Source organism: Gobio gobio, assembly GCF_949357685.1.
Source record: "Gobio gobio genome assembly, chromosome: 23".
Lineage (NCBI taxonomy): Eukaryota > Metazoa > Chordata > Actinopteri > Cypriniformes > Gobionidae > Gobio > Gobio gobio.
In genome coordinates, this window is record NC_137119.1 from 15,076,822 (window position 1) to 15,100,104 (window position 23,283).

At 42.3% G+C, this 23,283-nt stretch overlaps 1 protein-coding gene across 1 annotated transcript in view; it reads right to left on the reverse strand.

Moving 5' to 3' along the window:
* elovl2 (ELOVL fatty acid elongase 2) overlaps nucleotides 1-23,283 on the reverse strand; it is a 312,772-nt gene that overhangs the window by 266,118 nt on the left and 23,371 nt on the right. Inside the window, exons 3-7 of the mRNA XM_079806636.1 lie at nucleotides 21,929-22,032; nucleotides 21,388-21,468; nucleotides 20,824-20,932; nucleotides 5,694-5,762; nucleotides 5,400-5,522 (exon numbers count right to left, since the gene is read on the reverse strand). Coding sequence (XP_079662762.1) covers nucleotides 5,400-5,522; nucleotides 5,694-5,762; nucleotides 20,824-20,932; nucleotides 21,388-21,468; nucleotides 21,929-22,032 — 486 coding nt within the window. The remainder of the gene's footprint in view (nucleotides 1-5,399; nucleotides 5,523-5,693; nucleotides 5,763-20,823; nucleotides 20,933-21,387; nucleotides 21,469-21,928; nucleotides 22,033-23,283) is intronic.

Below are 23,283 nucleotides of genomic sequence, written 5' to 3' on the forward strand. Positions count from 1 at the left end.
CCGAGCCCGAATGTAGCGCACAGACTCTTCATAGATGTGAAATTGCTGTTTTGTTTTGCACCGGCAGTGATAGGGTTAACAAAGAGAGTTCAGAGGGGCGGAAACAAATCCTGAAGACGTGTGCGCTTGAGTGAGAGTGTGTTCATCTTCGTTCTGATTAAAAGTTCGGAAACCTCCCTTGTCTGTCATTCTTCAGACATTACACTATTTTTTTTCTCATACTAATGACACATGTACGTTTGTTCGTGTGGAAAGCCCGCTTTTATTAAGCAACTGTAGGAAGGCATTCTGAAATTATTACAGATGAGCGCATTAGCGCGCAGATGGGGAAACAAATAAATACACACGTTAACACGGGGCCAAATCAAATAGCCAATTGTGAAACCAAAATTAAATGAACAAAGGTCTACCAAAATGGCCCAGCTAAGAGAACAAAACATCAACGTAACACAAATGCAGCTTATTCAAGTGAAAATCACTCTTACCATTTTTCTCGAAAACTGTATGCTACTAAACTGCAACATGGGATTTATTTACATAATCCATCCATCAAAGTTTAGGCTAATCCAAGTTATTATGCAGAAAAAGGATTGGATCATCTGTGGATGGCTAAGGCTGTCCTCTGCTCGATGGTCCTGCAGCGGCGCTGAAGTTGCGCTGCCAGCCACATGTATATGCACGTACGTGTTGCGCGCTGGTTGCGCGTTGTCACAGCTACATAAGCAAATTTCCGCGCACAGGAAGACGAAAGCTAAGGTAATATTTTCAATTTATTTTAATCACAAAAACATCAAGTTAAAAAGGCCCATTGGCTACCTACATAAGATGTTTTAAATGTCAGATGTTCAATGCCTTATTGCGCTGACGTGACCGAGCCCGACCAGAACCCGAACATTATTTATAAATATCTGTCCGAACCCGGCCCGGCCCGGCCCGTCAGTTACCAACGGGTCCCGTCGGGCTCGGGTCGGGTATCCATCCTCTTATTGACATCAAACTTTTGCATTCTTCTTTTGTAATGCTTTTCCAGGCTTCCACTGCAGCCTCTTTCAGTTGTTGTTTGTTTTGGGGGGTTACTCCCTTCAGTCTCTTTTTTAGCAGGTAAAATGCATGCTCTATAGGGTTTAAGTCTGGAGATTGACTTGGCCAGTCTAAAACCTTCCACTTTTTGCCCCTGATGAACTCCTTTGTTGCTTTGGCACTGTGTTTTGGGTCATTATCTTGCTGCATGATGAAGGATCTCCCAATCAGTTTGGTTGCATTTTTCTGTAAATTGGCAGACAAAATGTTTCTGTACACTTCAGAGTTCATTTTGTTGCTGCCATCATGTGTTACATCATCAATGAAGATCAATGAGCCTGTCCCAGAAGAAGCCATGCAAGCCCAAGCCATGACATTACCTCCACCGTGTTTCACAGATGAGCTTGTATGTTTGGGGTCATGAGCAGATCCTTTTTTTCTCCAAACTTTAGCCTTTCCATCACTTTGGTAGAGGTTAATCTTTGTCTCATCAGTCCATAAACTTTGCCCCAGAATGTTTGAGGCTTGTCTCTGTAGTTTTTGGCAAATTCCAGCCTGGCCTTCTTATTCTTCTTGCTAATGAGAGGTTTGCATCTTCTGGTGTAGCCTCTGTACTTTTGTTCATGAAGTCTTCTGCGGACAGTAGACTGTGATACCTTCACTCCTGCCCTCTTGAGGTTGTTACTGATGTCACTAACAGTTGTTTTAGGGTCTTTCTTTACAGCTCTCACAATGTTTCTGTCGTCAACAGCTGATGTTTTTCTTGGTCTACCCATTCGAGGTCTGTTACTTAGTACACCAGTGGTTTCTTTCTTCTTCAGGACATTCCAAATGGTTGTACTTGCTATGGTCAATGTTTGTGCAATGGCTCTGATTGATTTTCCATCTTCTCTCAGCTTCACAATTGCTTGTTTTTCACCCATAGACAGCTCTCTGGTTTTCATGTTGGTTACACGTCTAACTATAAATGCAGTCTGCACAGGCAAAATCCAAATCTGAAACTGAGTGCAGACATTTAATGCTATTTATTGTTTGAATAATCAATGTAATAGGACACACCAGGGCAACAAAACACACCTGTCAGTCACATGTTCCAATACTTTTGGTCACATGAGAAATGGGTGGGTTCAAACAAAAGGTTATGGGCCCTATCTTGCACCCAGCGCAATTGACTTTGTACACCGACGCATGTGTCATTCCTATTTTGCACCCGCGCAAAGCGCGCTTTTCCCTCCACAGAAGCACGTCGCTAAACTAGGGAATGAACTTGCGCTACCTGGGCGGTTCAGCGCAAAAAAGGAGGCGTGTTCCGGCGCAAACAATCCCTGGTGCTATTTTGCTGTTCCATTAAACAATTGCGCCACTGACCAGAAAAAACCTAGTCTAAAGTCAGTGGCGCGTTGCGCGTTGTTCATTATATTTTAAGGGCGCATGCTTGACCATAATGTAGCCTATAGCGTGCACAACGCGCATACACTTTGCTCATGTAATCTACACAGATGCAACAGTTATTTTTGCAAATCATAAATTGTTACACTAAAAAAATATTAACACATGAGATGACGGAAATCATTGTGGTGTGCCACGAAGATGTGAAAAAATAGGCATAAATCTAGCTTACAAATGATTCAGGCTAATTGTAATAATTAAGGATAAGACCTGTTTGCCCAATAGTGGCAAGACATATATGTATATAAGGACATCTGACAAATTGGTTTGTCCGTCAAGAACCAGGAAAAAAAAATCGACTGAAAAACTGAAAAAACTGAAAGACTGAAAAAAAAAGACTGTGAAATCACCTTTACCATAATGTACAACATTACAACTTCACTTCTCTGTCTTTCACTGCTCTTACAAGAACATCAGTCTCCTCGGCTGTGAACCGCTCCTGGCGTGCGTCTGGTAAATACGCCATAATAATAGCAATCCATAATGGAACTTGCTCACCTGCTTTTAAAGGGAATGTTGGATGACGCTCGGATTGGTTTATTCACGTTACGCCCAAACCACACCTATGAATAATGAAGCTACTTCAGACCAACCCATTTTAGATTTGCGCCGGGCGCAAGAGCCATTTATCCCGCCGGGAAAATAGCAACAGCGCCGAGACCCGCCCACAAAGTTACTTGCGCTTCGCGCTTTGACACTTGCGTTTCAGATCGTTAAAATAGGGCCCTATATCTTCTAAGTTGTGTATCAGATCCAGATGTAAATGCCTGGAAATAAAAGCTGAAAGATTGATCTTTTGTCTCATATACATTTTTGGATGTCAAACCCAAATGTTTTCAGTCTACAGAAAAAATAAAGGAATAGTCCTCACTGTTTCAATACTTTTGGAGGGGATTGTCTATCTATCTATCTATCTATCTATCTATCTATCTATCTATCTATCTATCTATCTATCTATCTATCTATCTATCTATCTATCTATCTATCTATCTATCTATCTATCTATCTATCTATCTATCTATCTATCTATCTATCTATCTATCTATCTATCTATCTATCTATCTATCTATCTATGCAAGAGTGCAGTTTTCCTGAGTACTAAAATGGTGTACACATATATATGTGTACACAATTTTAGTACTCAGGAAAACTGCACTCTTGGACGTGTGATGTTGCTTAAATGAAATGTTATTTAGGTAATGTTATTTTTATGGATTTTTGAAAATTACCTTTCATGTAGTGTATAACCGTTCTAAGGGAATGAAAACATCCTGCAAAGTTTTAAATCTAAAAGTGCACCGTATATAAAGTTATTGTCTCTCAAAAGTGAGTCACACACACACACACACACACACACACACACATTAATGCTGATGGTGAGGAATTACAGTTGAAACATCTCATAATGTACCCTCAAACTGAGTAGCATCACTGAGAAATGTCCTGCTCAAGTTTCGGGTTGTATAACTAGTTTCATCCATTGTTTCATCATCGATTCGGACTCGCGCTGGGATTGATGTAAAATCAACATCGTTACTGTCTTTACAGTGTGCACTATCGCGGAGCTTTAGGAAGCCTCCGGACACCAGAGTTCAGTTATGGTAATGGACGTTTGTTTTCTAAATACGCTCTGTATGACCAATGAATGCATTAGACCAATCACAACAGACTGGGCCATCTGTCCAATCAGAGCAGAGTAGGCTCAGAGAAAGGAGGGATTTAAAGAGACGGATTCATCCATCAAGTCTTTTGAGAATCACTGAACATTATGGTGATGTGCAATGTATATTATGAGAAAATCAAAGGTTTTTTGACCTTTGATGCATGTAAACCTGTTGTTGGAGACTTCCAAAACTAAATTGAGAAACTTTAAAATAGCATAATAGGGGTACTTTAACTGAGTTTCTTTGTATGTGCTGAGCTCATTTGTATCAATTTTTCCCCAAGAGGCTGAGCGAGCCACAACAGCGCAACCTTGTTAGCGGCAGTACATTTATTATATATTTTCCACCAATCGCCACAAATAAAATCAGAATCATTCTCGTGTTTTGGCGATTACCTAGTTATTTTTTAGTATTGACGTTTTAATCAGGCTACTTGTCCGGTAGGGGCAGTAAAATTCTCTTTCACTTGCCCCGTCAAAAAATCTTTCTCTCTTCAGCTCTCGGAGCAGGCACATACTGTGCAGTAATTAGTGAATGTTTTGTAGAGAAATTAATTGCACTTGCACAAATACTATATTTATATAGTATTTATAACACAAATAATATATTTTGAGATCACACAGATTCCGATTCGGGAGCATATGCAACCCAACAATGGTCGTAATTTTGAGCCTTGTGCATGCTCACAAATGTTAATTATAACTATTTTGCAATTGACAGCAATGCATTTTTTGCTATATTCCATTCACAATTTGATTAAAAAAAAATTCTCATGCTGCCAAGACCACCAAAAGCCACCAATAATTATAACTATTTTGCAATTGACAGCAATGCATTTTTTGCTATATTCCATTCACAATTTGATTAAACTTTTTTTTTTTCATGCTGCCAAGACCACCAAAAGCTATATATACTACAAAGTTTCAGGAGTGACAACCTTATTTAAATTACAGACTTCAGTCTGATATAGTCTTAGAAAGCACAGCATAACACTATATTGGTCTGAAAGATATAGAGAGAGTCAGCTAGCTGAAGTGAGAAAGTAACACAAATGTAGTGCAAATCTATAGCCAATCGACCGATCACCAATCAGGCCGATCATGCAGAAAATCGTCCAATTCCGATCCCTGGCCGATCAAATGGTGCATCTCTATGCATTACGTTCCATAAAAAAGTAGTAAGTAACTGTTTCTTCTTTGGGAGCTACACCATATTGAAATGCATTACTTTTAAAAGTAGCACTCCCACTGAGCATCTTGTTTTTACCTTTTTGGAGGCATTCTTAGATATAACATCATAACGCTCCCGAAACAGCTGGTACCGTTCATCCAGAGGGGCTGCGTCTACACCTGTACACATGGCATCACTCACTCTATACAGAGGGTAATGCTAAAAAACAACAATGCCATTATTACAGTGAAGAAAATACTGCAATTTCTAAAGAAATGCATTTATTAGAATTACCATTAAATACTACACCTTACTACAACTACACATGAATAATAAAATTACAATTCTAGTTAGTTATTGTGATATATACAGAAAAAATACCAATCTCACCTGTAGTAGAACAGGCGCTGTTGGGGCAAAATGCTCTGTGTCCTTGCACTGGCCATTATGCTGTGCACCCTAACAGAATAAAAAGAGTTTTAAAAAAAAAAGTACACAAGAACAACTGCAATAGAATCAGTCAACATATGCATCACAACATTAAAATGTAAAGAAAGAAAAAGACATTCTAATTCAAATCATTGGGGTCCCCAATTGAAATGTATCTTTCCATATGGGGCCATATTCACACACACAAAAAAATCTTAAAAGGTCCCATGGCATGAAATTTTCATTTTATGAGGTTTTTCAACATTAATATGAGTTCCCCTAGCCTGAATATTGTCCCCAAGTGGATAGAAATGTTGATCGGTGTAAAACCGAGTTCTGGCTGTCTTTCCTGCCCTTGAGAAAATGACAGGCCAGACCAGCCAATCCTGAAGTCTCCTGTTTTGACATCAGAACAGGAACGGTTACCTCCCTTTCCTCCCAGAGAATTTGGCACGCCCATGCAAGCGCCATATTTGTCCTCGAGAGATCATGGCTTGTGAACGAGTGAATGCTGGCAGTTTCTCAGTGTTTGGATGTACAAATGAAAACAGAAGTCTTTTTTCAGTTCCTTCTGATCTGTGATCAGTGATTTTGTATGTGCAGCTAATTATTTATTATTCGCGCACACGCTGCGGCTTCTCTCTCTCTTGACAGAACAGTGTTTTTGTGTTTTCTATCTTGTGAGTCAGCGTTTTTGCACGTCCTCGTCGCGTCTATCTGTTCTAAAATGTGCTTACAGTCGTTTCTGCTCAACATCAGCAGAGTAACATCTTTAGAGATCGGCTCGGGCTGCACTGACCGGTCGGCCTTCAACATCCCCGACCCACAGTACTGCATCTGGCCCACATCAGAGTCACCAAACGCAGCGTGAGATTAAGCAGACGGGGGGTAAGCGTGAGCATATCCGGGCTAGCCAGCCAGCTATCCCCACAATACACTGGATTACATTCGATTACTGCTGTTGTGTCTTTTTTGCGCTGTGTACTCAATGCGCGTCACTAACACGTTTCATATGATAGGAACATATCTAAAAATAATGCTATAATCAACACTTGCTCGTTCATCTCGACAGCTGTAATGGTACATTGCATGTGTTACAAAGTTGGTAGAATAATGATGAAGACGGACTCGGTGTGACTGGGACTCGTGTTTATTCAGAACTCTCATATACAAACACAATAAACTTGCGCTGACAGCACTCTCATAACTCAGTAGTTACTATAAATAACTTTGTTAGCAATCGCTCAGTCTCTGGTACATTAGTGATGTCCGGTTTGCGAACAAATCATTCTTTTGAACTGGTTCTTTTTAGTGACCCGATTCAGTTCACCAAATCGGACTGAATCGTTCTAAACGGTTCGCGTCTCGAGTCTGCGCTGATCCCTCATTTACTAAAGTTACTAACTTTCTGACATGAGTGACAGCCCCTCCGACTAGAAATAAACTAATAACCTGAAGTATATGCTAGTAACTACAACAGTTCGATGAACTGATGAAAAGTGAACTCAGGTCCATCCGTCTCTCTGGCAGCAGCTCGTACCTGCTCGTGCCTGGTAGACCTCGTTAAACCACGCCCCCTCCGCTCATTTCAAATGCAAAGATGTCAGCCAATCACAACAGTGGGCGTTTTTACTGAAGTCTCACAGCAGACACACCTCTTGAAACAGGGCATTCAGCCACAGGGCAAACATCAGTATTGAAAAAATGCCTTTTATTTCTAAATTATGACATTGTATGATGTAAAAATCATACTAACAATATAAGTACACTTCAGGAAACATTATAAAATAATAGAAAAATGCCATGCCATGGGACCTTTAAAGCTAAAAGTTGATCCTAATGTGGAAATTTAGGAGCAACTCTTAATAATTAGGGGTGTGTCGCTCTTAATTTTAGGACATTTTTAGTAAATCACAAAGCATTTTTACGCTAAAAGTAGCTCCTAAATCTAGGAGTCCTCATGAGGACTTCTAAATCCCTAAGAAAATTTCAGAAACGATCGGAAGCACGGCTGCTGTTGTCAATCAGTCTCACAACCAAATAAATATAATGGAATATTATTGACATTGACCCTTTAAAAAGGTATCACCTCTATTGCAAAGGTATTTTAAGCATAGTTACTCCAGTATGCCTTTCTTTGTCGGTTATTTATTATTATTCATCACTATACGTGTACAGTATTTTTGAAATGTGGTTTAAATATATACTACTGGCTCTGAGGCCCTATACCTAAACTCACTACTTCAGATTTTGTGCCCCCCAGAGGCCTATATGCTGCAAGTGAACCGCACCTTGTGGTCCATGGTGAAAACAAGTATACTTTATTGTTTACTATATAATATATTTCAAATGTATTCCCTTTTCAATAGTATATTGCAAACATACCAACATTTTTTTTTTACCATCTTTAAATATATAAAAAAGTATATAAGCATCAATAAGCACAATACTTTTAACACACTTCATATATTTTCTAAAAATATATTTTAGAAAAGTATACTAAAAATGAAAGTTGTGTACTTTTTTAAAGTGTACTTATTTGAACATTATTTTAAAATATATATTTAGTACATTTTAAACTGTATGCTCAAAATTGTCATTGTAACAATGCACTGAAATTATATTAAAAAAATTAATTATTTAATATCCTGAAGTTGTAGTATATTTAAAGTTACATTTTTGTATCATTTTTAAAGGGTTAGTTCACCCAAAAATGAAAATTCTGTCATTAATTACTTACCCTCATGTCGTTCGACACCCGTAAGACAATTTCAAAACAAGGCATCATGAAGCTTCGAAGCGTTATGAATCAGCGAGTCGAATCAGCGGTTTGAATCGCCAAATTTCAGCAGTTTGGCGGTTTGACACGCGATCCGAATCATGATTCGGCTCATTGATTCATAACGCTTCGAAGCTTCATGATGCCTTGTTTTGAAATAGTCATCACTATGTAAGTCATTATTTAGGGTTTTTTTGCGCACAAAAACTTTTCTCGCCGATTTATAAAGTAATTTTAGAACCACTGTAGTGAGATGGACTTTGTAACGACGTCTTTAGTACCTTTTAAGGGTCTTGAGAGTGAACCGTGCCATTGTGCCAATGGAGGCCTTTCAGAGCCATCAGATTTCAACTAAAATATCTTCATTTCTGTTCCGAAGATGAACGGAGGTCTTACGGGTGTCGAACGACATGAGGGTAAGTAATTAATGACATAATTTTCATTTTTGGGTGAACTAACCCTTTAAGTTTAATTATTCATGCTTTGAATTCACTTCATTACTTTTGTACATATTACTTTCAGAAAGTGTTAAAATGTATGACTAATGCATTAAAAGCCCATTTTTAAACATATGCAGTGTACAATTGGCTACTGTAGTTGTGATTTAAGTGTAAATATGTTTAATAAGTTTACACTGGCAGAGAAGAATTGTGTTACAATCGTACAAACAAATCTACAGTATATTAATGCAACTGAACACCGTAGTTGAGTCTTATCAGAATTCAAAGGTCTCTTCAAATTGGTCTGTGACCAATCAGATTTTTTTGCTCACTGCTAGCAGCCAATCAGAGGCAGAGCTGCTGATGGTTCTCGTCTGACTCTCCCTGCTCATTCACGGGAAGTTTGCAGGTGAAATACAGTGTTGCCATACATTATTTATTTAATAAAGGGGAAAGTACATCTCACATCGCAGCACCAACACTGTTCATCTGATTGGTCAAACAATCCCATCTTCTGTACGATATTAATATTCCATCCATCCATCCATCATCTTCCGCTTATCCGGGGCCGGGTCGCGGGGGTATCAGTCTAAGCAGAGACGCTCAGACTTCCCTCTCTCTAGCCACTTCCTCCAGCTCTTCCGGGGGAACCCGAGGCGTTCCCAGGCCAGCCGGGAGACATAGTCCCTCCAGCGTGTCCTAGGTCTTCCCCGGGGCCTCCTCCCGGTGGGACGTGCCAGGAACACCTCCCTGGGAAGGCGTCCAGGAGGCATCCGAAATAGATGCCCGAGCCACCTCAGCTGGCTCCTCTCGATGTGGAGGAGCAACGGCTCTACTCTGAGCTCCTCCCGAGCGACCAAGCTTCTCACCCTATCTCTAAGGGAGCGCCCAGACACCCTACGGAGAAAGCTCATTTTGGCCGCCTGTATCCGGGATCTTGTCCTTTCGGTCATGACCCTTAGCTCATGACCATAGATGAGAGTAGGAACGTAGATTGACCGGTAAATCGAGAGCTTTGCCTTACAGCTCAGCTCCTTCTTTACCACGACAGACCGGTACATCAACCGCATTACTGCAGAAGCTGCACCGATCCGTCTATCAATCTCCTGTTCCATCCTTCCCTCACTCGTGAACAAGACCCCAAGATACCTGAACTCCTCCACTTGAGGCAGGAACTCTCCATCAACCTGAAGTGGGCAATCCACCCTTTTCTGACTGAGAACCATGGCCTCGGACTTGGAGGTGCTGATTCTCATCCCAGCCGCTTCACATTCGGCTGCAAACCGTCCCAGTGCATGCTGAAGGTCCTAGTCTGAGGAGGCCAACATGACAACATCATCCGCAAAAAGCAGCAACGAAATAGTTTGGTCCCCAAACCGGACACTCTCCAGCCCTTGACTGCGCCTAGAAATTCTGTCCATAAAAATTATGAACAGAACCGGTGACAAAGGGCAGCCCTGCCGGAGTCCAACATGCACCGGGAACAGGTCTGACTTACTGCCGGCAATACGAACCAAGCTCTTGCTCCGGTCGTACAGGGACCGAACAGCCCTAAGCAGGGGGCCGCCGATCCCATACTCCCAGAGCACCCTCCACAGGATGCCATGAGGAACACAGTCGAATGCCTTCTCCAAATCCACAAAACACATGTGGACTGGTTTGGCAAACTCCCATGAACCCTCCAGCACCCTGGAAAGGGTATAGAGCTGGTCCAGTATTCCACGACCAGGACGAAAACCACACTGTTCCTCCTGAATCCGAGGTTCCACTATCGGCCGAATTCTCCTCTCCAGTACCCTGGCATAGACTTTCCCGGGGAGGCTGAGAAGTGTGATCCCCCTATAGTTGGAACACACTCTCCGGTCCCCCTTCTTGAAAAGAGGGATCACCACCCCGGTCTGCCAGTCCAGAGGTACTTTCCCCAACCGCCATGTGATGTTGCATAGGCGTGTCAGCCAAGACAGCCCCACAACATCCAGAGACTTGAGGTACTCAGGGCGGATCTCATCCACCCCCGGTGCCTTGCCACCGAGGAGCTTTTAACTACCTTGATTACTTCAGCCCGGGTGATGGACGAGTCCTGGACGAGATCAGTATGGAATTGGCCTAATAATGTTTTTTTTTTTCAGTGTTCTTTTAATGAAAAACATGGTACGTTACTTTTGTTCAGTTTTGCTGAAACCATGTGAATTGTGTGTTTAAATAAAATCTGAATAAAAACCATGTGCTTAAATAAAATCTGTTGGATTTTTAATGACATTTGATTAGTCTCTTTGTAATGGGGCTCTACTGGTTATGAAAATTAGTCACCAATATGTGGTGTCTAGTCAGGACACGGAAGGCAGGGATATTCATTGAAGGGTTTAATATATATCATTTGAAATACAGATGCACAGGCACTATTCTCTTTGGTGCTTTACAGTGTAAGTATGGTTCTAAAGGAAAGGAATAAACATAGATATTAACTATCATAAGCACAATTGAGGCTAATAACTCTCCTTAGCTACTTAAATAAACAGTGCTAAACATGTGCTAAACAGTCCTGAAATGTAAACTACAATAAGAATAGCATACAAGCTACACATACAGTACAACAGAGATAAAGGCTGTCACTGACTGTAAAACTCAACCATAAATTACTTATATTAACTTATCTATATATGTGCAGTGTTGGGCACGTTACTTTAAAAAAGTAATTAGTTATAGTTACTAGTTACTTCTTACAAATAGTAACTGAGTTAGTAACTGAGTTACATCATTATAAAAGTAACTAATTACCAGGGAAAGTAACTAATGTGTTACTTTTTTTTCTTCTTCAAATGTTCAAATATGTCAAATAACTTGGATGCCCCCAATATTAAATATGTTAAATGAATGAATTGGACACTAAATAGAATAAATTATTATTATAAAACATTGTACATTAATGTACACTATTGTAATGTTGCTGTGGGACAATGTGAGACACCTATCAAATTCAATATATTATTGTAAATATTATCAGTAGACCTACTATAGTGTACATATTGTGTAAATATTATCAGTGGACCTACTATAGTGTAAATATTGTGTAAATAGTATCAGTACTTCTTTACTACTCCTCTGGTAGTGGAGCTCACGTTATCACCTGGGTTTTTAGCCACTAATATTGTGGCTGTGATGACGTGAGGCTTCATTAGATTAGAAATAGAATTACTTGCCACCGACGTGGATAGACTCTTTCTCCCTGGGCATAAGCTTCACGTTACATTTATGTAATGTTTATATGTTTATAAACATTCTTACCGTTCACCTCAACGAGGGAAAAGTAGCGCTTATACTTCCAGTTTGCGAAAGCTACCTTTGAAGTCGTTGGACCATCGCTGAATGTGCATATGCGTGTGCGTCAAAGGTGTGTGTGTGAACTCAACCTATCAACCTCAACCTTGTCTCCCACCCACCAATCATCATCAGTTGTGTACCACCCAACCCAACCCCCAACACGCATGGCTAGCGCGCGCGCGCACACACACACACACACACGCGCGCGCGTTGCAGGTGTGACTGACAGAGAGCCTGTTCGGATGAAAACCGCTTCAATGAGCTCAATTATAGTAACGCCGCATTTTTTTCCTCAGTAACGCTAACGGCGTTGTAACGGAAGAAACAGTAATTCGTTTGATTACTCGTTACTGAAAAAAGTAATTCCGTTAGTAACGCCGTTTATCTATAACGCCGTTATTCCCAACACTGTATATGTGATATAATTATAACTTACTTGTGGTCACTGAACACAACCCGAACACAACCTGAAGCTTAACTTATAAAGTGAAACTAAACTGACGGCCGTTCTCTGCAAGCCAGGGCATGTTGCAACATGTCTGAAAGGGGGCGTGGTCTGAGCGAACACTCGCTGTACATGCTCCGTACCGATTCACATCACTTGAGCCTTTTGCACAGCCGCCCCATAATTCACGATGTGAATTATCTTCTAGAAAGGCTCAACTATCCACAGGAACTGTTGTCGAGGCATTATCCGGGATGGCCGGCAGCTCAATGAGCTTGGCCACTGGTCTGGTGTAGGTCCTCTTGTCCACCTGCACCTCAGCAGTCCTAACTTTACCATCAACACTCCTAATGGTCTTTGTGACCCGTCCCACGGGCCACAACGCACGAGGTAACCTTTGGTCAATTACTATCACCACTGTACCAACAGTGAGGTTGTCTGTATCCTTTACCCATTTCTGCCTTGACTGCAAGAAAGGTAAGTAGTTCCATATGAAATGGGTCCAAAACTGGTCAGCTAACACCTGACTGTGCCGCCATCTTCTCCGACTGAGAATCTCAGACTCAGGGTACACCACTTGAGGAAGTGAAGAGTCGGGCCGCCCCATGAGGAGGTAGTTAGGGGTTACGGGATCCACATCGGCTACATCTGTCGACACATAGCCCAGTGGCTTGGAGTTGAGGATTCCCTCTACCTCAATCAGAACTGTCTGCAAGACTTCTTCGGTCACTGTCTGTGCTCCAAGAGTAACGTAGAGTGCAGCCTTAATGGATCTGACTTCCCGCTCCCAGGCTCCACCAAAGTGAGGTGCATTTGGTGGGTTGAACTGGAAACGGATCTGGTGCTTAGACAACTTGGTCTGCAGCTCTTTGCACAGGACCTCAAAACTTGCTTTGAGCTCACGCTCCCCTCCACGGAAGTTGGTCCCGCAGTTAGAGAGAAGCTCGAAGGGAGTTCCCCGTCTAGCCTTCTGAGTGACATAAGGAACGAGTCGGTATCCATGTTGGGCAGCACATCCAAGTGAATGCACCTGGTGGTCATACACTTAAAAACTATTCCCCATCTCTTTTCGGTACTCGGACCTCGCTTGACCTGGAACGGGCCAAAGCAATCTACTCCTGTTGAGTAAAATGGAGGCTTCAGGAGGCGGAGACGACAAGGGGGCAGATCTGCCATCTTGGGAATAACAGACTTTGCTCTCCATTTCTGGCACTCCGGGCAGGATCTCTGATGACGACGCACAGCTTTACGGCCTTGGAGGATCCAAAACTTGCGTCGGAGCTCTGCAAAGACCCTCTCAGATCCAGAATGGAGTAACTTGTTGTCATGCTGTCGTATGATAAGTTTGGTAATATGGTGCTTAGGTTCTAGCACAATTGGGTGTACAACATCTTCTACCAGACTGGTAGAACGGCGCAACCTACCACCTACTCGTATAAGGCCCCTAGAGGCGTCGTACTCTGGAGCAAGTGACAAGAGCCGACAGCTGGATGGAAGTGCTTTCCCTGTTTTTAAGCACTTGACTTCATCTGGAAAGCTATCATACTGTGCTCTCTGAAGGATTCAGAGTTCTGCTTCTGCATAGTCATCTGCACTGAGGGCGCTTGACTGGGAGGCCGCCCCATGTAGTGACCTACTCGTTGCCTCAAGGAGATCTTCAAAGGTAGAGTGGTCTTCAGCGGCTGGGATCTCTGAAGCAGTAATGACTGACATAATGCCACAGAACGCAGACCTCTTCATTTCTGTCTCATCTTGGACCTCCACGAAAGAAGTTGTGGCTGGCCAACTTTCACGTGGTAGCCGAAGGAAGGCAGGACCTTGGCTGAATTGGTTTGGCTTGGCTAGGTTGGAGAGTGTCATCCCTCTGGTGATAGCGTCGACAGGGTTATTCTGTGTGTCCACATACCTCCATGACCGGTGATCCGTCAGCTCCTGAATCTCAGATACAAGAGTCCCTACAAACACCTTGTATCTGCAGGACTCTGACTGTATCCAGGTAAGTACTGTGGTGGAGTCATACCACAACACTGTGTCTCTCAACTGAAGGGTGAGCTCTCTCTGGATCATCTGGGCAAGCTGAGCTCCGGTAAGGGCAGCACAGAGCTCAAGGCGTGGTATTGACTGTTGTTTCTTCGGTGCCACTCTTGAGCGTGCCAGCACAAAGGCTACTTGGACTTGGCCATGAGGATCCTCACCTCGTAGGTAAGCAACTGACCCATAAGCAGACTCTGATGCATCACAAAAGACGTGAAGCTCGAGAGTGATGGCACTTACATCCACGGCCAGTGGGAAGTAACTCCGGGAGAGACTGACCATCGGGAGCTGAGGGAGCTCTTCTTCCCATGTAGTCCAAGCTTGCAGGAGGTCGACCGGTAAGTTTGGGTCATCCCAGTCGCGGTCTTTGGTCCACAGTCTCTGGACCAAAACTTTGGCCCTTGTGGTGAAGGGCAGGATATGACCTAGGGGATAATACTGGCTCGCTAATATCTTATAGATATTTCGCATGGTCGTCTTGCTTGGGGCAACCGGGCGATGCCTGTAATGGAGTGTGTCCTGCATGAAGTGCCAACTGAGTCCTAGAGTCATCTCTTGAGCTTCACCATGCGTCTGAGAACATTTACATTACATTTACATTTATGCATTTAGCAGACGCTTTTATCCAAAGCGACTTACAACTTGGGGGAACAATAAGCGATTGGTCGTGAAGAGTCGAGTGAGCGCAACAAGTGCCTGAAATACTTGGTCCGTGTACATTTCTCAGTGTAGCACAGGTTAGAGTAGGGAGGGAAAGAGGAGGAAAAGAGGAAAGGAAAGTTTTTTTTTTTTTTTTATGAGGTTAAGTGCTCACGGAAGAGATGAGTTTTTAGTTGACTTTTGAATGTTGTCAATGAATCCGCATTTCGGATGGCGGTGGGCAGATCGTTCCACCAGCTGGGAACGTTGAATGAAAATGTTCTGGAGAGGGATTTTTTGCCTCTCTGTGATGGTACCACAAGCCTTCGCTCCTTAGCTGAACGAAGGCTTCTGGTGGGGGTGTGGCGACGTAGAATCGAGTCAAAGTATGCAGGAGCTGAGCGCGTGGTGGCTCTGTAGGCAAGCGTCAGCGACTTAAACTTGATGCGAGCAGCGAGTGGTAGCCAGTGCAGAGAGATGAAGAGTGGTGTGACGTGGGTCCTTTTGGGCTCGTTGAAGACCAGACGTGCCGCTGCATTCTGGATCATTCGAAGTGTTTGGATCGCACAAGAGGGGAGTCCAGCCAGAAGCGCATTGCAGTAGTCAAGTCTAGAAATAACCAGGGCCTGGACAAGAAGCTGTGTTGCATGTTCTGTTAGGAACGGTCTGATCTTCCTGATGTTGTAGAGCGCAAACCTGCAAGAGCGAGCTGTCTTAGCAATGTGATCTCTGAAGGACAACTGGTCATCAAATGTAACTCCAAGATTTCTGACTGATTTTGAAGGGGAGATCAGGGATGCACCTAGCTGGATGGTGAAGTCATGTTGCATAGTGGGACTGGCGGGAAAGATGAGGAACTCAGTCTTTGCCAGGTTGAGCTGTAGGTGATTTTTACTCATCCATGCAGAGATGTCAGCCAGACAGCCGGAGATTCGTGCAGCTACTGTGGGGTCGTCTGGTTGGAATGAAAGGTAGAGCTGAGTGTCATCCGCATAGCAGTGATATGAGAAGCCATGTGCCTGTATGATGGGACCTAATGAAGTAGTGTAAATGGAGAAAAGGAGAGGTCCAAGCACTGAGCCCTGAGGAACCCCCGTGGTCAGTTGATGCGCTCGGGATTCCTCTCCTCTCCAGGCAACCTTGAAGGACCTACCTGTGAGATAAGATTCAAACCAATGGAGCGGAGTCCCTGTGATGCCCAGTGATGAGAGGGTGGACAGAAGGATTTGATGATTTACCGTGTCAAAGGCAGCAGATAGATCAAGGAGGACAAGGACTGATGATTTGGACTCAGCTTTAGCTATCCGCAGGGCTTCGGTGACCGACAGTAATGCGGTCTCTGTGGAGTGGCCCCTTTTGAAACCGGATTGGTTCGAGTCCAGCTGGTTATTCTGTGAGAGGAAGGATGAAACCTGGTTGAAAACAACTCGTTCAAGAGTTTTTGCTATGAATGGCAGGAGAGAGACAGGTCTGTAGTTATCTATGAGTGATGCGTTTAAAGTGGGTTTCTTAAGCAGTGGAGTTACCCGAGCCTGCTTGAAAGTGGTAGGGAAAGTGCCAGTGCAGAGCGATGTGTTGATGATGTGTGTGAGTGCAGGAAGGAGAGTAGGAGAGATGGCTTGAAGGAGGTGTGAGGGAATGGGATCGAGAGGACAGGTGGTAGGATGGCTGGAGAGGAGAAGTTTAGATACTTCGGCCTCAGTGAGTGTGGAAAATGAGGAGAGAGTATGTTCGGTCGTGGAAGTGGCTGATCTAAAATCCACAGTGTGTGGGGGTGAGAACTGATTGCTGATAGTTGTTGTTTTGTTTGTGAAGAATTGTGCAAAGTCGTCTGGAGATAGGGAGGTGGTGGGAGGTGGTGGAGGAGGACAGAGCAGAGAGTTGAAGGTTCTGAATAATGTGCGTGAGTTTGAGGTGCTGCTGATTTTGTTTTGGAAATAAGAATATTTAGCTGCGTGAACTTCATTCGAGAAGGATGAGAGCAAAGACTGATACTTAGCTAGATCTGATGGGTGATTTGATTTATGCCATTTCCTCTCTGCTGCCCTGAGTGTTGTCCGATGTTCACGAATAACATCAGATAACCAAGGGTTAGAGGGAGTAGCTCGTGCTGGCCTAAAAGAAAGAGGGCAGATATTGTCTAGACATGAAGTTAAGGTGGAGCATAGAGTGTCAGTTGCAGTGTTAACATCCATAGAAGAGAGTTGTGTGGATGAGGGAAGGGAGGAAGAGACAGCAGAGGAAAGATGAGAAGGAGAGAGTGAGCGAAGGTTTCGTCTGAAAGTAACTGGTGGAGGAGCTGGTGGTGTGTGAGTAGTAAGTTGGAGATTAAATGTGATGAAAAAGTGATCTGAGATGTGTAGAGGTTTGACCAAGATATTGTCTGTAGAGCAGTTGCGTGTGTAAATGAGGTCCAGCTGGTTACCAGATTTGTGGGTATGTGACGTGATGAGGCGTTTGAGGTCGAATGAAGCTAGGAGGGAGTGGAAACCCATCTTTCGCTGCTGTCAGACTTGGCCTCCTTAGGAAGGTTGCGAATCACCTCTGGCTGGTTACTGACACACTGACGAGTATCGAAGCCACCTGCAGCTAGAAGGGTTCTAAGTCTCGTCACAAGGTTCCTGACTTCTACTACGGTGGGTAGACTCTGCAGGCAATTATCGACATAGAAACACTGTTCTACACTGTGGTGGACATTTTCCCCTGGTTGACTCATCTCATTGACGTGTTTCTGAAGAGCAAAGATCGCGCAGCAGGGACTGCACGTCGTCCCGAATGGCAGGACCTCCCACTGGTAAACTGATGGTTGTTTGTCCGTCTTTAGATCTCTCCAAAGGAACCTCAACAAGGGCTTGTCTCTATCCAGCAGGCGGACCTGGTGAAACATCCCTTTAATGTCTCCACTTACTGCGACTCGATGCTCTCTGAAGCGCAGGAGGACTCCAAGGAGTGAGGGACCTAAGGCTGGACCAGGAAGTAGGTAATCATTCAGACTTTGTCTGCAAAGCTGGAAGCTGCAGTTGAAAACAATCCGTTCCTTCCCATTGTGTCTGACCATGTGGTGGGGCAGAAACCACGACTCCTCTGATGAGTCCGCCTCGCAGGAGTCAATCTTGGTGGCGTACCCAGCAATCTCCAGTTTCTTGATCTCCTCTTGGTAGGTAGATGCACGCAGTGGGTCTTGTACTAACCTCTTCTCTGTGTTTCGCAGGTTCTTCATCACAACTTCCTTTGAAACTTGCAGCTTGGGCATGTTTGGGACTCGTGGAAGGGGTGTAGCGTACCGATGCACTCCGTTTACCTCGACACGGATGGTCTCTCTAAAAGGTCCACTGAGTACTTGTCCTGTCTGGATCTAGTCACCAATCTCTCACTTTTGAAAGGCAGTGTATCTAACTGCCACAACCGTTCAACTTGACTGAACAGCTCAACAGAAGGGGAGGAAATAGTGGTGAACAAGCACCGTGTGGAGGGAAGCTGTTGCTGTAGGTATTTTGCTGGACCCTGAAGTGTCCATCCGAGCTTAAGTCTTGACTGCTGCAGGACCACCAGGGGGACCGAGATGCACTGTCTCAATCGGAACGATCAGATCAGCATTATCCGATCCAATCAGGAGGGTTGGTTGAGCTCCATCGATAGCTGGGATTGCCAGACCTCGTAGATGTCGATATCTTCTCTGGAGCTGGGTAACTGGGTAGCTGTACTGTGAGAGGCCTCTTCATTAGTTACATTGTTACATTTATTTTAATGGCCTTGAAAACAAATGCATTCAACATTGGCAAAATGTCTCCTAAGTAACTCATTAAAATATAGTTAAATGGTAGCACATTTAAAATACTGTATTGTGAGACATTGTGTAATTCAAAGTATATTGTACAAAGTATATCTAAGTAATAAAGTATATCGTTACTGACTACAAAGTGTGTATTTTTTAGTATTTGGAATAAACCAAAGGTACTGAGCATACAGTATATTACATGTAAAATAATATATTCATAGAATATTGCTTGTGTGTTCTGAATACACTCTAAATTAATTTGTAATTTACTTAAAACACAAATAAAGTATACTAATAACAAAAATAAAGTACACTTTAATATCACTAATCAAGCATGTAATTAGTCCCTACACAGGCATATACTTAAACGTACCAAGTATACTTGAAGTTGTTCCAATTTAGCACATAAAAGTACACTAAATACACTTAAAATTAAGCTTTAACACAACTTAATTACAACTAAAATATACTTAGTACAAAATGAGTTGTTCCAAAATAGCATACTTAAAGTTAACTAATCATTAACACACTTGAAGTATGCTGATAATTAGTCTGGCTGCAAACAAACTTAGCATACTTTTTTTTCACTAGGGGTGCCATTCCAAAGAAGCACAAAATCACTTTCACAGACCTTTATCTTGACTGTTCCCTGCTGGTGGAATGGCCTAACTCAACTTGACCAGGGTTGCATAAACTGGCTAGTTTATCAAGATAGTCATCCAATTTCTTTTCTTTAAAGGTCCCGTTCTTCGTGTTTTTTTGAAGCTTTGATTGTGTTTACAGTGTGCAATATAACATGTGTTCATGTTTCGCGTGTAAAAAAACACAGTATTTTTCACACAATGTACTTATCTGTGTACCGCTGTTTCCACTGTCCTAAAAACGGCTGGTGATTTCCCTGTTCTATAAAGTCCCTCCTTCAGAAATACGTAACGAGTTCTGATTGTGCCAGCGCTTACCGTGTTGTAATTCGACCGCAGCTTAGCGCACGTGCCAGCAGTTCCTGTGTTGTGATTCGACAGCAGCTTAGCGCATGTTGGAAAGATCACGCCTCTTAACGTAGAGATGAATGCGTTCAATAATCTCTACAGCGTCCCTGGGAAAGCCAAACAAAGGTGATTTGACTCCTGGATGAAAATAACAGCGTCTCGACGACATGGCGATAAACACACTCAACGCAACAGTTCCTTTTCTCCACGCGACCGTCCGCTTCTCCACGTGGGACAGCAACAAGACCGCGCCCCCTTTTTCGCGTTTCTTTGTGGGCGGAGGTTAGTCTGTTCTACTGCTCTACTGACGTAATTATAGCAGGAAGTACCAGGATGTAGTCCAAGCCAGCCGTTCGCTGTAGGCTTTGAAAGGGAACTTCTGTTAAATAAAATATCTCGCTTGGCATTGAACTTTGAGCTTTATAATTTTACAGGTATTATTTATGCTCTAACAGCAACATTACACACTAACTAAAGTTTGAACAATGGGATCATGTGGAATGGGACCTTTAAGAATATTCATAAATTTAAAATTCAGTTACATAAAAACCTAGATTGGTCTAATTTGATACCGAAAAGAAAGACAGATTGCGTTATTACCCCTAACTAACTGCTAGTTGGTCATACTAGTTCTTAAGTCTTAATTATATGGATAATCTTTATTACCTGAAAAGAGCAGTTAAGAGCATGTGAGAGTTTGCGTAACTCCTCCTCCACACGTTGGCAGATGGGGCAGCGATCACCATGAAGTGCAACACTATTCACCAGCAAGAAACTGTAGAAATAAACGATAGAGCCAAACTTGCTATTTTTGTTCAAATTTGTTTTTGATCAAGATTATGAATCTTGGTAGAGGAATTTAACAGAACATGGAAATACTTAGTTTACATTAAAGGGATAGTTCACCCAAAAATGAAGATTCTGTCATCATTTACTCACCCTCAAGTTGTTCCCAACCTGTATGAGCTCCTTTGTTCTGCTGAACACAAAAAGAAGATATTTTGAATAATGTTTGTAACCAAGCAGATAGAGCAACCATTGACTTCCATAGGTTTTTTTCCCAACTATGGTAGTCAATGGTTGCTCTATCTGCTTGGTTACAAACATTCTTCAAAATATCTTCTTTTGTGTTCAGCAGAACAAAAACTCATACAGGTTTGGAACAACTTGAGGGTGAGTAAATGATGACAATTTTCATTTTTGGGTGAACTATCCCTTTAAGAAACTTACTTGACTCCTCTAATGGTGAAGATCCTTGCTGATGTCACATTAAATACTTTCTCAAACCGCTCCAAATTCTGCTTAGTCATTCTGCCAAAGGAAGAGAAAGACAATAATGGAGCCACACCTAAGTGAAATCAGGCACCTGTACACACATCTTTTGAAAATGCCTTGAATATAAAATGACCTTCTACACCCTGTCAATCTTACTGTTAAATACTAATCTTAGATGATGTTGACAGCACGCTACAATTAATATTACATTTGCAAATCCACATTCTTGAGTCAAAATAAATAAACATTTTTGAAAAAGATAACATTTAAGACAATTAACATCACATCAAAGTAGGACTACACGATTTGGTTTAAAAAAATTTTTTAATGCAAATATTTTAAATATACTGGTATCCGTACTGAAATATTATACTGCTATCCTTACTGAAATAGTATACAGTGAAAACATATGACTGACTCAGAAGCTCTAATGGACAATATGGTGAGTGAAAACAACACATTGACTCTGCAGGTCAATTGTAACCCTTAAACTCACTCGTTATGGAAGCCGATGTCATGATTTCCTATAAGAACCACAAGCTTTGTGTCACTAGGATGACGAAAAATCCGTTTAAAACGTCTGACATCATCTTCCCAGTCCTGAGTGGAGAGCACAGAAGAGTCAATAGCTGGTGGCAATTTTAATGTGAAACTATTCTGATTTATGACATTTTTCGGTTTAAAATATGAACCTATAAATTGGTAGTCATTTCTCTTTTAATGTGATTTATTTATGTTTTTTCCGCTACATTTTTATATATTTGACCTCTGAAGTGTAGTATCTCACATTTGACAAGGGATCTGATTACTGCCATATGCATTATTTAAAACCCATATAAAAAGTTATACATTGATGAAGTTAAATTTTTGTGTCTGACTGTACAACTGACTGGATACTTTAAGGATTTATCAGTGGTCAAAAAAGGGAATCCATTAGTCCTGTGAGATTTAACAATTATATTTTTGAAATTTGAGAAAAATCAGCAATGACATTTCACAAAGGTATGGTACTTTATTGTTATATACTCACAATTGACAATCAGAATTCTGAGATTAAAAAGTCACAATTGCCTTTTTTTTTGTCAGTGGTGGAAACAAGTCAAGTCAAGTCAAGTCAACTTTATTTATATAGCGCTTTTAACAATGTAGATTGTTTCAAAGCAGCTTTACAGTGTTAAACAGGAAAATAATGCAGCATAATTTTATTCAGCTGTATAGCCATTCTGGAAAAATTTCAAGTATCATACAGTGACAGTGTGGGCTTTAGATCAATAATTTGATCAGTAATTTAGTTTAAATGGTTAATTTAGTTTATTATTTAGATGTATTTCGATGTTTAGTTGAAAAATTTAGTGTCCCCAACTGAGCACGCCAAGCCAGAGGCAACAGTGGCAAGGAAACCAAAACCCCATTAGGTGACCTAATGGAGAAAAATAAACCTTGGGAGAAACCAGGCTCAGTCGGGGTGCCAGTTCTCCTCTGGCCAATTAACAAACAGCGTATTATTATTATTATTCTGGCAGTTTTACAGCTCGGAGGTCATAATAGATCAGAATATTCGAGGGACCGGGGGCAACATGCTGGAGACGGGTTTATTGAGGATGATGTTGATTAAATAATTATTAAAGTGCAATATTCGAATGATCGGAGGCAACACGCTGGAGACGGGTTTATTGAGATGCCGTGTCGATGAGGCAGTTTCAGGGGGAGTCTAATCACGGTCTCTGCAGACACTTCGGGGTCCTGTGTTGGTCTTCTCTGGGCGCAGGTCCACCATCTGAACTGGATACGGCCCGGATCCAGCTGACTGCAGTTAACCTCGGGATAAAACAGAGAGACTAACATTAGCGT